The following is a 12,576-nucleotide window of genomic DNA, read 5'->3' as shown; positions in this document are numbered from 1 at the left end:
CAAGGAACCCTACTCAGGGTGACAGAGTGAGACTTTGTCTCAAAAAAAAACAAAACGAAAACAAACAAACAAAAAAACACTATACCTAGGGGGCCTCATGGTATTTTCAAGCAACAGAAAAACTAAGCCAACACCTATTTTAATTTAAAAGCTGTTCCTTCACCAACTGTATAAGAAAAGACCCAGTTTCCTATAGTAGTAACCTGTCTCACATCTGAACTCAGATTTCTTTCATGTGAACTCTATCAGGGGAAGTAAGGACCTGGAACCCTTCCTGGGCTAGGAATATTTCTTCCTTTATTCCCACTGGATCCTCAGAAAAACACAGAGAAGCAATAAAGGTTACTTTTGTTTTTCCATAATCTTGAGTCCAACTTGTTTGCAAGGGGGGAAAAAAGGCTTCTAATGCTACCTCTAGAACTACAAGGTTTGTCCTTAAATAGACTAATACAAGAATTCAGTGAGGGCCTCACACAGTGGTAATGTTTGAGCTGAGACCTAACAGAAGAATAAACATTTTCCAGGCAAGTAAGTTCAGGAGATACCATTATAATGCAAGAGAGAACAACTGAAAAGAAATAACAATGCAAAAAGAACACAGCATCTGCAGGAAATCAGAACTACTTTACTGTGGGAGTGTACTCTAGTGTGGGTTGTTACTCTAATTTTATTTTTGTTTGCATGAAAGAAGGTTCAAAAGGAAGGAGGAAGTTTCAAGAAATGAGGCCAGGCTGTGGCAAAGACTGGGGAAGCTTCTTCGCCTTTCTGCTATTGCCTAGCACTTAAAAGGCTGCATTTACCAGACTTCCTTGCAACTGGGTAGAGCTATACAGGTTTGTGCTGGCAATGACACATGAGAAATCTTACGAGAGAGGGTGGTACATCTTCTTCCTCCCCTTACTCCTTTCTGCTGTCAAGAACTCCAAAGTGATGCCCAAAGTTCCAGGAGTCTTTACAGGAGCCATGCTGCTTGGAGCAGCAGGGCACAAAGACTGGAGCCTGGGTTCCTGGTGACTTTGTGGAGCCGCTCTTTTTGGCTACCAATTCTCTTTTACAAAAGAGAGAAAAAAATTCCCATCTTATTAAAACAATTGTTATGGGGGCAGGGTTCTATGTAAGCAAATCTAATTAGAAATGATACAACTAGAATCATGGACTTTATATACCACATTACAGAGTTCAGGCTTGTGCTATATAGGTAACGGGAACCCACTGAAGAATTTTAAGCTAATATGCTAAAGAACAAAGCATATAATTCTCAAAAGGTCAAATGATATTGGCCATAGTATATACATATCTTCATTGAGTTCTAAAGGTTGAGCAAACAAAGAAAAACAAAGTAAAATAGCACTTTTATACATGATGATGAGAAAACTGAATGGGTCATATTGTCTAATCTAATATACCAGAAGGGCAGTTCTAAGGCCACGTACTTAGAATCTCATAGATAGCACTGTAAAAAGGAGAGTAAGGAAGAATATATGAGAAAATTGCTAAGATAGGAAAAGAATAAAGTATTGGCAAAAGCAAAAACTTCTTACATAAAAAACTAGACAAACCACAATAAAGTCAGATAAAATTTAACTCAATCACATAAATCTTTTGAGGTATATTGTAACTATTTTACATAAACTATCAGAACACTAATTAGTTGACACACCAAGACCGTTTATACCTGGCTGCTTAGCCACTGATGGGGGTTCTATGGTACAGAAGAAAACTGGGTCTGGAATCTCCACCCCAGCCAGTAAAATTCTCTCTGCTTCACTATTTTTCCTGTGCTGCTTTTCTCCGTCTCTTTTGGCTCTACGAGCTGCAGCTAATGCACTGGACTTGGACGAGACAATAGTGTCTCCAGTGGCAGTCTGAAAGAAAACAAAGACAAGTTGGCCCCAAACAGGCCTTTGGCAAGCACTCACCTTCCACCAACAGCTACAACATGAGAAAAATTTTAATGTAGCATTTTCTTTTCCATCAGAACTTAAAAGAGAAATAAAGTTACAAAGCTTATGGCAACTTTGAATAAGTAAAATTAATTTAACTTACATAAGAATTCTATCCAAAACACAGTTACAAATTTTAACAAATAATAAACACACATACACATCCAAAACCTTCCTAAATTTTCACAATCATTATAGTGTTTTACTACCCATTAGAATTTATTATTATTTTACAGAACATTCTCTATCAACTAAAATACATAATTAAGCAGAATACCATGTGTCATCCCTGGCTTCCATGTACAACCCAGTTACTTTTTGTAAAGCCATAAATTTGCTTTTAAACTTTTATATAATGAAGTTTTGTGCTGGTCTCCTCCTCTGTAAAAAGAGTACTACTGAAACAACAGTTCCAACATATTGGTACTGCTCCTTCAAATATGTACAAAGAGTTCCTCCTTCCTTCAGGAAGACAGAAGCCTTCAATGACAGAAGTCCGGTAACCAGACTGTGGGAATTTTCTACTTAAGGATCTTGAAATTTGCAAATAAATGGTAGAAGTAACAATGTTTATCATAAATGCCAAATATATCAAAACTTAATGAGAAAACTGTATTTGACTTATCCATATACTGGATAATGAAATATTCTTAGTTTTAACCCATCAAAAATAGACAACAGACACAGCATCAAGTATTTTCAAGTGTTTTCATCCATTCATCCTACAAATACTTATGGAGTGCCTACTACGTGCAAGCACTGATCTAAAGCAATGGACAAGAGATAAAAATCCTTGCCTTCATGAAGCCTTCATTAACAAAATACCTTTAGTTATTAAATGATCAGTTATTAAGTTTTGGCTTATGATTATCTTTCAAAAGCTTTTTTTAGAACAATTTTTGTGAAACAATACATAAGCTAAAATTCTGTGTTATTTTCAAATATGAGTTCTGTCATAAAACCAACATAGTGCAAAAAGCACAAAATATCAACAAAAAGTTTTGGGGAAGGATGTGGCTAATGCACACACAGTATGTCGATGATGTGAGAAGTTCCATTCTGGCAATTTTAATCTTGAAAATGAGCCATGAGAGCATCCCAAGACCAACGTGGGTAAATGATGAGCTAAAAGCTGTAGTGGAAGTGAATCCATTTCAAGCTACGTGTGAATTACCAACAAGGTCTGACATTATTACTCCAACAATATTAGGCCATTTAAAACACATTGGCAAGGTAAAGAAATTGATGGTTTCTGCATGAATTAAACAAGCATCAGAAGAGAAATCATCTCAAAGCTTGCCTTTCTTTGCTGTCACGACATAAAAGTAAACGATTTCTACAGTGCATTGTTATGTGTGATAAAAACGGATTCTTTTTGACAATCAGAAGTGTTCAGCACAATACTCGGATAAAGATGAAGTGTTAAAACACAGTCCAAAAAAATATTCATCAAATAAAGCTAATAGAGCCAGGCACAGTGGCTCAGGCCTGTAATCCTAGCACTCTGGGAGGTCAAGGCCAGTGGAATGATTAAGCTCAGGAGTTCAAGACCAGCCTAAGCAAGAGGGAGACCCTGTCTCTAAAAATAGCCTGGCACTGTGGGGGGTGCCTATAGTCCCAGCTACTCAGGAGGCTGAGGGAAGATCACTTGAGCCCAAGAGTTTGAGGTTGTTGTGAGCTATGACACCACAGCACTCTACCAAGGGTGACAAAGTGTCTATTTGGTGGTTCAGGACTGGTGTTATCCACTACAGCTTCATGAAACCTGGATACATCCATTATAGCAGATGTTTCTTGCAAACAGCTGACCAAATGATGAGGATGCTTGTAATTAAGCAGCCAAGATAGTAAAAAAAAGATAGTCCAATTCTCTTGCACAAATAATACTGCTCAAACTAAAGAGGAACTTGGAAACTCTTGTCACCTACTGTATTCACCAGACCTTGCACCAACTAACTACCACTTCTTCCAGGGTTTGGACCACTTCTTACAAGGAAAGAAATTAAATTCCTAACAAGCTATGGAAAATACCTTTCATCCCCACTCTCTCAGGCTTCTTCACTGCTGACATGAACAAGCTACCGTTAAGATGGCAAAACTACATTGATAGTTAGGCACATACTCTGATTAGTGGTACTGCTTCTTCTTTGAGATATAATAAACACACCTCTGTTTGGACATTTCATATTTAATGACCTAATATTTTACTTGCATTTAAACTTTATCTTCCATAATTTAGTTTTCTTTCTATTAAAAATATAAGATTCAATTAGGTTGGTGAATTTGCCACAATATTATTCCACTAATGATGGATATTTGGATTGTTTCTGGGTTTTTGATACGACAAAATATCAACTTGTAGTTAAACATTTAAGCTGTCGTTAAGCCCTGGAGAAATCACTTGGTCACTTACGTGTTTAAGACCAACAGTCAAAGCAATATTACCAGCAGCCAGTGAAGGGATTTCTATGTGTTGGTCGGCAAATGGCAAAAGCAGACGACTTATTCTCTCCCTGTAAAACCATGATTTATATCAGCAGACATATTTTAAAAGAAATTAGTACAGTTTCAGAAAGTAATTAAGCTTCTACTTACGTGCAGTTTCCATTAATATTATGGATGGCTAACTGGGGTTTTATTGTGCCTGAGTAAATGCGCATAAAAACCAGTGGTCCTCGCTGCTTATCATGGAGAACTTTAAATGCCAGTGCACATAAGTCATCCTTATACCACTGTCTATGAAATAAAGAGGACATTCCAGAAAGTTCTGTAAAATATACTTCCCATATTTCTATACACATTAGATCAGAATTACTGTAGAAACTTAACCATAATGTTCTCCAAATATCCCTCATATCATCTAGTAGAGCTACTTAGAGCCACTAAATAACATCATTACTATGCAACGTTGTTCCTCCATTGACTATTCAATGGGAGATCTTACCAGTAATTCCTCAAAATTAAAAGAAACGGATTGTCTTATATTACCTCTATTTGCAAATCATTTCATTGTCAAAAGCTCTCTCCCCAAAAATTATACCTGAGATCATATAACTTCTTAGGAAACCTGCACAGAGTAAACAAACAGGTACTTGCTAATTATAACTTTCACTCTCTCCCCCTTGCTGTCCAAGTGCACAACCATAAAAATCTACACTAAAAATTTGATCTTGTTTACCTAGCCAAGATTCTTAACAGAATGTTGTTCTCAAATTGATGTTCATTGATGGATTAGAAAGTTTGAATTTCTCTGAAATTGTTCAACTTTGTGCATAGATGCATCTTTCTGGGGAGAGGCTCCATATTTCCATGTGTTTCAAATAAGGCCATAACTCAAAGTTAAATTGAGAAATTCCATTTCTGTTATAGAACTTCTCCAATCTTGTTCTTATTCTCTGATTTTTACTTTACCAAATACTAGTATACAGAGTACTATACACCAGACATTGTTCTTTGTGCTTTATAAACATTTTTTATAAACCTTTCTTAAAAGGTTTAAAAATCTTTTTTTACTATCTGCTCCTTGAATCAGAATAAACTCATTACAACAACCCCATGAAAATGGGTTGTTGTAAGAATAGATTCTAATTGGATGAGATGTTAAGCAATTTGGAAGAGCTAGAATATAAGTCCCCTAGTACAAATAGTGTGCTCATGATCAATTTTCCATGATGCTTCTCCAATTTAGAGATATGAAAAATTATTAGTCACAGTTAACAAAATTAAAGTCTACCTCTCTGTCATTCTGCACAGTGCTCACTCAGTTTTAGAGCATTTATTAACTTAAGAACAAAGTTTTACATGAGTAAAACAATCACCTTTATAGGTACAAAATATTTTGAGTTTATGAAGAATTGTGAAATTTAGATGAATGTATCTATAAAACATTTAACAAACATCCCAGGATACTACTTTTTTTTGAGCTAAGATGGCAGAGTCAACACTTATAAAGTGTGTTTTCACTTTTACATAGTGAAAAGCCATACCTTTTCAGTCTACCTATGAACATAGCTGGTTACAAGACACAATGAAAAATTTTCTTTCAAGTCAAAATTACTACAGATATCATTTGAAATAACATTCTTTACCATTATTACTCAAAAACAGTAATTTAACTACTTTTCATGAAACAAGGCCTCCTATTTGCCTACTTTTTCTTCAATGTGTAGGATTCTAATCTATGTGACTGCATACTTACAGAAATTCATAGTTGCGCTCTTCAGGTGAAGGTAAGTACATGGTAATAGCATCTAACAAGGGCTGTATACCTTTGTTTTTCAGGGCACTTCCACATAGCACAGGCACTGCTGTCCGAGCCAGTGTTACTCTGTTTATTGCAATCTGTAGCTACAAGGCAGAAATATAAATGAGCACTTATATTGTGTGCAATATATTGGTCTCCACCAGAATCTCAGAATTAGAGGCCTCTTCCAACAACCCACGTACTCTTCATTATATTTCCATCATTCTCTATGGCTTTATCCTTTTTCTTTTTAACACTAATCGCTACCTGGCATGTTAGATATTTATAGAGGAACTGGTCAAAAATAAAAAATACCAGAGGTGCCAGAAAAATATATACACATTTTAAGCAATGTTATGTATGTATTACTTTTGAAAACAGAATTGAATTATAGTAACAATGTGTAGTATGACATTTACTTAAAAGACAGTGTTAATAAGTCAATACTAGCATCACCACGTGACAGGACTGTCAAAGAAAATGGCAGAAAGAAGTTTGTTGTTCAAGGAGCACAACACCATTTTAAAGTGGTATTTGAAATTCGAAAACGTTGTTGATGACAAAGGAGGCGTGAGTATGCAACAGAACCTTCCCCACACCTAACAACTACATGCGTTTGTGATAAGTCCATGACGCATGGTGCTCTGTGTGATGCACACAAGGCAAGATCCGGAGGCCACACACAGCAACAAGTCCTGGGCAGACGTCTGCTATGGAGTTGGAACAGTTTACGTACTGGCCACAGAAATCTACCAAACAGTGTGCATGTGACAGGAGTTAGCAGAACAAGCATACAATGCATTACAATGCATTCTTCCTTTTTTTTTTTTCAGAGACAGAGGCTCACTTTATCACCCTCGGTAGAGTGCCATGGCGTCATAGCTCACAGCAACCGTCAACTCCTGGGCTTAGGCGATTCTCTTGCCTCAGCCTCCCGAGTAGCTGGGACTACAGGCGCCCGCCACAACACCCGGCTATGTTTTGTTGTTGTTGCAGTTTGGCCAGGACCGGGTTCAAACCTGCCACCCTTGGTATATGGAGCTGGTGCCCTGCCCACTGAGCCCAGGCGCCACCCACAATGCATTCTTTTTTTTTTTTTGTAGAGACAGAGTCTCACTTTATGGCCCTGGGTTGAGTGCCGTGGCATCACACAGCTCACAGCAACCTCCAACTCCTGGGCTTAAGTGATTCTCTCGCCTCAGTCTCCCAAGTAGCTGGGACTACAGGCGCCCACCACAACTCCCGGCTATTTTTTTGGTTGCAATTCAGCCGGGGCCGGGTTTGAACCCGCCACCCTCGGTATATGGGGCCAGCCGGACTGAGCCACAGGCACCGCCCCCACGATGCATTTTTAAAACAGCAAAATGGAAAAGTTTTCATACCAAGGATTAGTACATGTACCAAGAGGTGAGAGCTGACCTCCATCAGAATTTGCCAGGACAACAAATAAGACAAAGAGACTCAGTTTCCCCCATGTTCTCTTGACTTCTGCCTGCAGGGACCTTAAAGGATGTGGTGTACCACAGAAAACTGATTATGCCGAGGGTACTCTGGGAAGAAACTGAAATGGCACACACAGTTGAGAAATGTGGGCACTTTGGTCAACATGTCTCAAGCAGTAATTTGTGGTAATCAGAAGTGTCTAGACACTGATGGTAACCACCTTGAGCACCTCTTACAATTGTATAATTGCAAATATGACTTGTATTCATCTTTTGTATTTGGTATATATTATTACAATTTCAATACAGTTTTTCCCTTTCTTAAAAGTGTAAACATTTTTAGGTATCTCTGTATATACATCTGACTTAACAATTTCTTCAAATGAATTAGATCCACATTTAACAAAATCTAAAGGAAAATGAGAAATCAAAATAGAAAAAAATTTTTATTTTATTTTTTTTTTAGAGACAGAGTCTCACTTTATCACCCTCAGTAGAGTGCCGTGTTGTCACAGCTCACAGCAACCTCCAACTCCTGGGCTTAGGTGATTCTCTTGCCTCAGCCTCCGAGTAGCTGGGACTACAGGTGCCCACCACAACGCCCAGCTATTTTTTGTTACACTTTGGCCGGGGCCAGGTTCGAACCTGCCACCCTTGGTATATATGGCCGGCGCCTATCCACTGAGCCACAGGCGCCACCCAGAAAAAAACTTTTAAAAGAACTCGAAAAACAAGAAAAGTTTAGGTATGTTTTCAAACAAATTGGTGGGTCAATTCCACTTCACAGTATGAGCTCTTTGAAAGCAGAAATCATGTTATGTGATAACATAATGTTTAACAAACATCATACTCAAACATTCAAATGCTAAACAAAAAAAATTCAAAAATGATAGCATTTTATTCAAAAGCGAAAAAAAATCAGACCTTTTCCTACCTCTAAGTTCAAGTGGCTCAAAAATGTGCTTCATTTAGCTTTTGGGTTTTTAATTCTTTTCATGAATAATAACTAAGTGAACTTTCTGGCTCATCTGTGGCCCATTTTATACCTTACCACTTAGAAACAGGTTACTTGGCAACTTTTTTTTTTTTTTAAGAGACAGAGTCTCACTTTATCGCCCTCAGTAGAGTGCCGTAACATCACAGCTCACAGCAACCTCCAGCTTTTGGGCTTAGACAATTCCTTTGCCTCCGCCTCCCAAGTAGCTGGGACTATAGGCGCCCGCCACAACGCCCGGCTATTTTTTGTTGCAGTTTGGCCAGGTTCGAACTTGCCACCCACCATATATGGGGCCAGAGCCCTACTCACTGAGCCACAGGCACAGCCCTACTCACTGAGCCACAGGCACTGCCCTGAGCCACAGGCACTGCCCTACTTGGCAACTCTTAACAAAATAAACAGTATCTCTGCCAAATTCATGGGAACTAGTCCCTGTCAGAACAGAGTTTCTTGAAGAACTCTGCCATAATTCAATTACAATTGTATTTTACTTGCTGCTTCTCTGGCTTAATGTATGCCAAAAGAAAAAAAAGCAAAGAATTGTAACAAATTCCTATTAAAAATTAAAACAGATTCAGAAAAAATGTTCTGAGAAAATAATCATTGTAGTAATCTGAAAAGTAAGTTTAAAAATGAAAAAACAATCAAATGAATACAAACTTTCTACCTATGATTTCCCTGAAATGATCAGGATGAAGAGAAAAAAGCTGCAGAGAATAAGCAATTTACTGAACCACAATGAGTACAAAGGATCCAAGTTCTAATTCTATAAAGTATATCCAATTAGGCTCAGCACCTATAGCTCAGTAGCTAGGGCACCAGCCACATACACTGGAGCTGTTGGGTTCGAATCCAGCCTGGGCCTGTCAAACAACAATGACAACTGCAACTAAAAAGTAGCCGGGCATTGTGGCAAGCACCTGTAGTCCCAGCTACTTGGGAGGCTGAGGCAAGAGAATAACTTAAGCCCAAGAGTTTGAGGTTGCTGTGAACTATGATGCCATAGCACAGCACTCTACCCATGGCGACAAAGTGAGTCTCAAAAAAAAGGCATATACAATTAGATTTCCTGACGGGGAGTCAAAAGTAAATATATATATACATAGTATATCCGAAAATAGTAAATCATTGTCATTGTTAAAGTTCCATATTCCAAATTAGTAGTGATTTTACCTTAATATTCTAATTTTTAGGTTTGCGCTTTCTAAAAGTATGCAAAGTTAAAAAAAAACAACAAGGGACATAAAGGTGGAGGCGGAGCAAGATGGCAGCCGAGTAACAGCTTCCTTGCATCTGGGCACCGTGAGTCTGGGGAGATAGGACTCCAGGCATCTCTGGCTGGTGGGAACTGCCTATCATCACTCCTATGAAGATACAGGGAGTCAGCGAGAGACTTCTGGACCCCAAGAGGAGGACTAAAACAGTGGAAAACCGGCAAGTGGTCGCGTGTGTTCAATCCGTCTAAACCCGCCCACAACTGTAAGTTCAATAGCAGCGAGACTGCAAACCAGAAAGGCCTTACCTGTGAACTATTTTGATGTCCTTGGACTTGGCACTGAGTTGAACTGCCTTGGGGAAGACCTGAGCGGGAGTGCGGAGAACTTTGGCCTTTGTCTAGGGCCCCAGTCTGAGCCGCTGAGCCAGACGGAGCTAACAGTGTTTGGCGGTGGGTCACACGGATCCATTGTCAGTAATCTGCCCCGGCAAGCTCCGCCCTCAGGGTCGCAGAGCTACAAACGGGTGGGAGCTGGTAACCCAGCAACCAAGTAGCCTAAGGGTGGGGTTTGAGCCGCCTTGCAGCCCTAACCCTCAGGGGCAGAGTGAGACCGGTTTTGGCACACTGAGTAAGTGGATAGCCACTTCAGCAGCGATTCCAGCGAGAAAGCTGGGAAAGCTTCTGCTCAGCAAGTTTACAAGTTCAAAGTGCCTTTTAAGTAGGCTGAAGAGAGATTTAGGGTGTCTACCTGCTGGGGTTTGAGAAATCAGCAGCCTCCAGTCGTATCAGAACTGTGACTAACATCTCATACCCCAGAAGACCACGTGTTGCCCAGACAATATTCAATAACATATACAAACTGCTTTCTTTTTGGTTCTGTATTTTTTTCTTTTTTTTTTTTATTTCGTTGTTTTTTTTTGTTTCTTTATTTTGACGTTGCTGATGTTCTTTTGTTTTTTTAATTTCAATCTTTTCCACACAGATCCCTTTTTCTTTCTCAATTTTCCTAGTTTAATTATAATTTCCCATTGCTGCCTTTTTTAATAACTTCAACTTCATTTTTGCTAGTGTTTCTACCGATATAATTTGGTTTTTCACCCAATTTTATCCCCGTAAAGTTTTCTGTTTGCTTCTTTTGGTTTGATTTATAGCATTTTTGTCTTTCCTCTCTACTTGGTAGAGGTGGGGTACTGTGTCTGATCAGGTTAGCAAAGAGCTGCTGACCTCAAGGGAACCACGCAACTGGGCACCCCCAGAAGGTGGGGTTTTTTAAGGTTGTGTCAAAGTACCCTACTGTACACCTATATTGCCCTGTCTCCCTCTTTCTGTGCCTCTCTTCTTTTTGTCAATATTCCTTATACCCACCCCCTCTCCTTTCTCTATCTTTCTTTTTTTCTTATCACTCGGTCCTCCTTTCTTTCATCCCCTTTTTTTTGCTCTTCAACCTTCTCACCCTTCTGGTCCTGTAACCCTTAGTCCACAGGCATGAGAACTTAAAGAGCAAGAGGAAGTGAAAGGAAAATTAGGGCAAGGAAACAGATAAAAGAAACCACTCATGAGGAAGAATCAGCAGAAAACTCCAGGCAACATGAAGAACCAGTCTAGAACAACCCCACCAAGGGACCATGTGGTAGCTACTGCAGAGGATTCCACCAGTATAGCAATGTTAGGAATGACAGAAAGGGAATTTAGAATACACATGTTGAAAACAATGAAAGAAATGATGGAAACAATGAAGGAAATTGCTAATAAAGTGGAAAATAACCAAAAGGAAATCCAAAAACAGAATCAAATAAGAGATGAACGATATGAAGAATATAAAAAGGATATAGCAGACCCGAAGTAACTGAAACAGTCAATTAGGGAACTTAAAGATGCAATGGAAAGTATCAGCAACAGGTTAGACCATGCAGAAGGAAGAATTTCAGAGGTAGAAGACAAAGTTCTTGAGATAACTCAGACAGTAAAAGAGGCAGAAAAGAAGAGAGAGAAAGCAGAACGTTCACTGTCAGAATTATGGGACTTTATGAAGCGTTCCAACATACGAGTTATAGGAATTCCAGAAGGGGAAGAAGAATGCCCCAGAGGAATGGAAGCCATACTAGAGAATATTATAAAAGAAAATTTCCCAAATATCACCAAAGATTCTGACACACTGCTTTCAGAGGGATATCGGACCCTGGGTCGCCTCAACTCTAACCGAGCTTCTCCAAGACACACTGTGATGAACCTGTCCAAAGTCAAGACAAAAGAAAAGATTCTGCAAGCTGCCAGGAGTAAGCGCCAGTTGACTTACAGGGGCAAATCCATCAGAGTTACCGCAGACTTCTCTAATGAAACTTTCCAAGCAAGAAGACAATGGTCACCTACCTTTAATCTACTTAAACAGAACAATTTTCAGCCCAGAATTCTGTACCCTGCTAAGCTAAGCTTCAAAATTGATGGAGAAATCAAATCATTTACAGATATACAAACACTGAGGAAATTCGCCACAACAAGACCAGCTCTACAGGAAATACTTCAACCTGTTCTGCACACTGACCACCACAATGGATCAGCAGCAAAGTAAGAACTCAGAAATCAAAGGACAGAACCTAACCTCCACACTGATGCAAAAGACAAAACTAAGCAATGGACTCTCACAAAATAAGACGAATAGAATATTACCACACTTATCAATTATCTCAATAAATGTTAATGGCTTGAATTCCCCACTGAAGAGACATAGATTGGCT

The 12,576-nt window shown here is 39.0% G+C and overlaps 1 protein-coding gene across 7 annotated transcripts in view; it reads right to left on the bottom strand.

Annotated features, from left to right (window-relative positions):
* Positions 1 to 12,576, bottom strand: part of GFM2 (GTP dependent ribosome recycling factor mitochondrial 2) — a 63,519-nt gene that overhangs the window by 17,145 nt on the left and 33,798 nt on the right. For all 7 annotated transcript variants that reach the window (XM_053588686.1, XM_053588710.1, XM_053588702.1 and 4 more), the window contains 4 exons: positions 6,142 to 6,290; positions 4,539 to 4,679; positions 4,357 to 4,456; positions 1,676 to 1,865 (listed from right to left, as the gene is read on the bottom strand). In XM_053588686.1, coding sequence (XP_053444661.1) covers positions 1,676 to 1,865; positions 4,357 to 4,456; positions 4,539 to 4,679; positions 6,142 to 6,290 — 580 coding nt within the window. The remainder of the gene's footprint in view (positions 1 to 1,675; positions 1,866 to 4,356; positions 4,457 to 4,538; positions 4,680 to 6,141; positions 6,291 to 12,576) is intronic.

Source organism: Nycticebus coucang, chromosome 1 (genome assembly GCF_027406575.1).
Source record: "Nycticebus coucang isolate mNycCou1 chromosome 1, mNycCou1.pri, whole genome shotgun sequence".
Classification (NCBI taxonomy): Eukaryota; Metazoa; Chordata; class Mammalia; order Primates; family Lorisidae; genus Nycticebus; species Nycticebus coucang.
Note: the sequence above shows the minus strand (reverse complement) of the source record. Positions and strands in the feature narration are given on the sequence as shown.